The sequence below is a fragment of the Apis dorsata genome, unplaced genomic scaffold (genome assembly GCF_000469605.1).
Source record: "Apis dorsata unplaced genomic scaffold, Apis dorsata 1.3 scaffold_108, whole genome shotgun sequence".
Lineage (NCBI taxonomy): Eukaryota > Metazoa > Arthropoda > Insecta > Hymenoptera > Apidae > Apis > Apis dorsata.
The window spans coordinates 64,355-68,521 of record NW_006263404.1 but is presented as its reverse complement, the minus strand read 5'-3'; the positions used below and the strand labels follow the sequence as shown (position 1 = coordinate 68,521).

General features: G+C 35.4%; 1 protein-coding gene across 8 annotated transcripts in view; it reads left to right on the top strand.

Moving 5' to 3' along the window:
• The window catches only part of LOC102672974 (syntaxin-binding protein 5), a 32,016-nt gene that overhangs the window by 22,167 nt on the left and 5,682 nt on the right, over window positions 1–4,167 (top strand). For 4 of the 8 annotated variants that reach the window (XM_031508859.1, XM_031508863.1, XM_031508864.1 and 1 more), the window contains 4 exons: window positions 3,148–3,264; window positions 3,377–3,496; window positions 3,653–3,778; window positions 3,898–4,107. In XM_031508859.1, the coding sequence (XP_031364719.1) occupies window positions 3,148–3,264; window positions 3,377–3,496; window positions 3,653–3,778; window positions 3,898–4,107 (573 nt within the window). Of the gene's footprint in view, window positions 1–99; window positions 596–3,138; window positions 3,265–3,376; window positions 3,497–3,652; window positions 3,779–3,897; window positions 4,108–4,167 lie in introns of all 8 variants that reach the window. The other 4 variants (XM_031508860.1, XM_031508858.1, XM_031508862.1 and 1 more) reach the window with 2 other exon arrangements.

Here is a 4,167-nt window from a genome sequence, read left to right as displayed (position 1 = left end):
TTTTTTTTTTTTTTTTTTTTTTTTTGGAAGTTGAAAAACAGGGATACACAAGACTGCTCATTATATTTTCTTCACAGTTGATCTGTCGGTGATTTGTAGATGAACGGGATGTGCGTGTTGGCGATAACGCGAAGAGGTACAATGGTCGTTGGTGGTAGTGGTGGTTGCGGTGAGAAAAGTGACAACGCCGATAGTAATAGCCCCTGTAGCCCGTGCGGCGACGGCGGTTCCGATAGCGAGAGTAGCGCCGCGGGCGGTGCGTGCACTAGCCCTCGATCAGGTGTTCGGAATACCGTGGTAAATGCCGGTTGCGACGACGATGTCGTCGCCTCCACCTCGAATGCGAGTTCTCGCAAATCCCTTACGGTCGAGCCACGTCAATCTCGTGCTCAGGGTATAAGAAAGCTCCAGAAGTGTCTGAGTACCACTACCAACCATTATGAGCTGGATTCTTCCTCGTTGAACAACTTTCCAACGGCTTCGTTGATCCCTAGCCACCGTAGCGCCGAGATACGAAGCTATTCGTCGACAGCTCCGCAACCTTCTTTCAACTACCAGAATATTCTCTCCAACACCAGACAGTATAACAGTTTCGGTAGTATTATTTCGATGAATTATCATTATTAATATCTCTATCTACCTATATACAATTGCTATATACATATATACATATAAATAACATATACATATATATATATATGTATATATAAATATACTTGATTATATCGATTCTTTTCTACGTATATTTTATATATATATATATTTATCAGAGATCAACGAATCTATTCTTCTCTGAACCGCTTTTTTTCCTCCGTTTCGTTCTTCCTTTGATTTCAATCATCGTTAATAGAGCGATTCTTCTTACGATATAGGTTCGATACGATTAATGGAGACCAGCGTTTTCTCGATCTTGTTCTCGGGGTCGTTCTCTTAGAAACCATGTGTGTCGGGAAAAAAATGCGTAGAAAAAAATTTTTCCTTTTCTTTTTTTTTTAAGGTTGGTCTTCGTTATCGTGCCTCTTTTTTCGCTATGTTACGTTAAATACTGTCTGGTCTTTTTCTTGCTGACATGATGTGTGGATTATTATAATTAATACTCTGGGCAGACTTTATTACTCTGCATCGCATCTTTTTTTTTTCTCTCTCTCTCTCTCTCTCTCTCTCCTAAAGATTTGTTCACTCTCGCTCTTGGTCAAACTCCACTTTCTCTCTCTCTCTCTCTCTCTCTATCTATCTATCTCTCTCAAAGAAAAAAAAAAACACAAAACGGCACATTCCAATTCCAACTTTGCGTGCGATTTTCTAATTCTCTCTCACTCTGATGCACCTCTGATGAAAGATATATTCTTCTTCCGCGTTCTCTTTCCGATTTTTCCATTTTCTATCTGCCTAATCTTTCGGTTGGCTTTTTCCTTTTTCTTTTCTCTTTCCTTTCCTTTTCTTTTACTGATAAATGTTGCCTAATGATAACGATTCAGTTCGTTCTTCCGCTCGGTGTACACTAGTATATAACTATATACGAAACATCGAACATGCACAGGATGTTGATAAAGATGAATTTATTACGTCTCAACTTAATTAATAATAATAATAATAATAATAATAATAATGTTAATCTTCCGGGGGGGTAAATCAATTTTTAAGTTACGAATTGTATTATTATTTCGAAAAAAAAAAACTTGATTGAAACTTTTATTAAAATCTTGTGCATATTACGCGGATATACTGTATGCATTCTGAATATATCTTCAAAAGCGTAGAATTCGCAGGGATGTCGCAGAATGCCTTTTTTAAATTGCAAACTGCATAATCGTGTTCTTGCTATTAAAGATTTTTTTTTTTTTTCCCTCTCCCCTCTTATTCGATTCGATCGTCTTGTATATTATTTCAAAAATTCACGTTTTGAGTTTGATGAAAAAGAGAAAAAAAAAAAAAAAAAAAAAAAAAATAGGTCAACGCCTTTTGCGTTCGAGGTTTCGAACGTTTTTGAGAGCGTGGATTATAATTTCGTTATCGAAATGATCGAGTGGCGCAACTCGTCATTTCAATAATATCGATCGAGATTTCACTTTACTCGAGGACAACAGCGCATTGCAATGAATATTATGCAGAGGCGAAAATTTCATTCCAACGACATTTCCTTTTATTATTATTCGATTATTAATTTAGGATTAAAAGAAAAAAAAAAAAGAAAAAAACGATCTCTTTTGATAATTACAATCGACAAGTTGAAGCGAATAACATCTTCATTTAGAATGCTAATAAAACGGATCCGAAATTTAATTCCATGATTTGCAAAATTTGAAAAAGTAAATTTTCTTTTATGCGTGTTTCGATTTTTAACATTTTTAACAAATGCAGGAAGATTAATTAATTAATTTAAATATATAGATTCAAGTTTTTGGCGAAAGATAATTAACATGGAACGTGGATGGAACGTGGAATGGAAATTGGGATTTATTGTGTTTAGTTTAGACACGTAACTTGCGCATGATTAATCGCGCCACGTAGTGTCGCGTCGTCACACTATTCGCTTCCGATTCACCAATCTTTCGATTATAACAATTATGAATAACGTTATTTGTTTCCTTTTTTTAATATATATATATATATTATTATTATTTTATCCTTTCATTTTGCGTTGGCATTCTAATTTCCAATTCTGCGACAGAATAGATACACGTCGGATCGACTTGATGAATGTTGAAATGAATGGAAGATANTATATATATATATATCAAGAGAGATATACACTCTAGTCGTGATAGTTGTTGTTGTTGCTGTCGCTGTTATTATTATTATTGTTGTTTACAATTATCGCTATTTCTCTCGTCACATCACATCTGTCTTGTCAATATAAACCGAAATCATCAATTTCGAATTTTCCTTTTATTTTCTTTTTTTTTTTTTTTTTTCTTATTATTATACTTCTGATCTGATCTGTCGATCTCTTTAGCGATTTTCCTTGCGATTCAATTTTCATTTTAAAAAAAAAATGGCTAAATTTGTCGGGGATGTTTATTGTGAATATTATAGGTGTTGCATGCTCGTCGTGTCCATTATAATCTAATAATACGTAATAATACGTTTACGCAACGTTACGGTATTTTAATTTTCCATTTATTCTCGGGATTGCTGGCCGGGTAGACAAATATGACAGTTCGTTTCAACGGTCAAGGAGCTCGAGCATGTCGTCGCTCGAGAATATCACCACCGAAACCATCAGCTGCCTTACATTCGCAGATTCCTACACGAAAAAGAGCGGTATGTTTCTGTATTATTCTAATTCTCTCGAATTCTATCTAAAGATTTATTTTATCTTTTTCTTTTTTCTCTTTTTTTTTTTTTTTATTATTATTTTCTTTCGCCAATCAAGATACCAGCCCCGTGCCAACGCTTTGGATCGGCACCTCTTTAGGATCTATACAAACGGTGATATTTAACACGCCAGCTCGTGGAGAACGACACGCGCATCCAGTCGTTGTTTCTACGTGCAGTAAGTGAATGGCAATTATTTCCAATTATTATTATCTTTCGAACTTCGATAGATCATCGAAGCAACTTTATTGGTAATTTGGAATTTATCAAATTTATTAAATTTTGACACATCATTTTGGTGTAGTTATACAACTTAATCCCATATTTTTCACAGATGGATCTACGTTTAAGTTGAAAGGATGCATACTGTCGATGTCATTCTTGGATTGTAACGGTGCCCTGATTCCATACTCTTACGAGTCTTGGAAAGATGACAGTATGGACAGCAAAGAGCGCAATAGTACGTTAGATAATTGTGTATGATTTATATAATACAAAGTTAAGGTTTAAGTGTGTTTGTTTAGAAACGATTCGGTGTACGAAGAAACGATAAATGTGTTTATGTTCCCCGTTTCACAGGAAGTCAAAGTAAATGTACGAACAGTCGAATGTCTCCATCGATGAATACGCAAGCAGGTACAGGAGACGGGTTCGAGGATCGTCAATTTGTCGTATTGGCGTCGGAGAAGCAGGCGAGAGTCGTGGCATTGCCATCTCAAAATTGTTTATACAGGCAACAACTGGCCGAAACTCATATCGTGATCAAAGCAGAGATTACGACTTTAAAAGGTCCGTCATTATTTTTATATTTCTTATTATACAACATTTTATCTTCTTAGTCTCGATTCG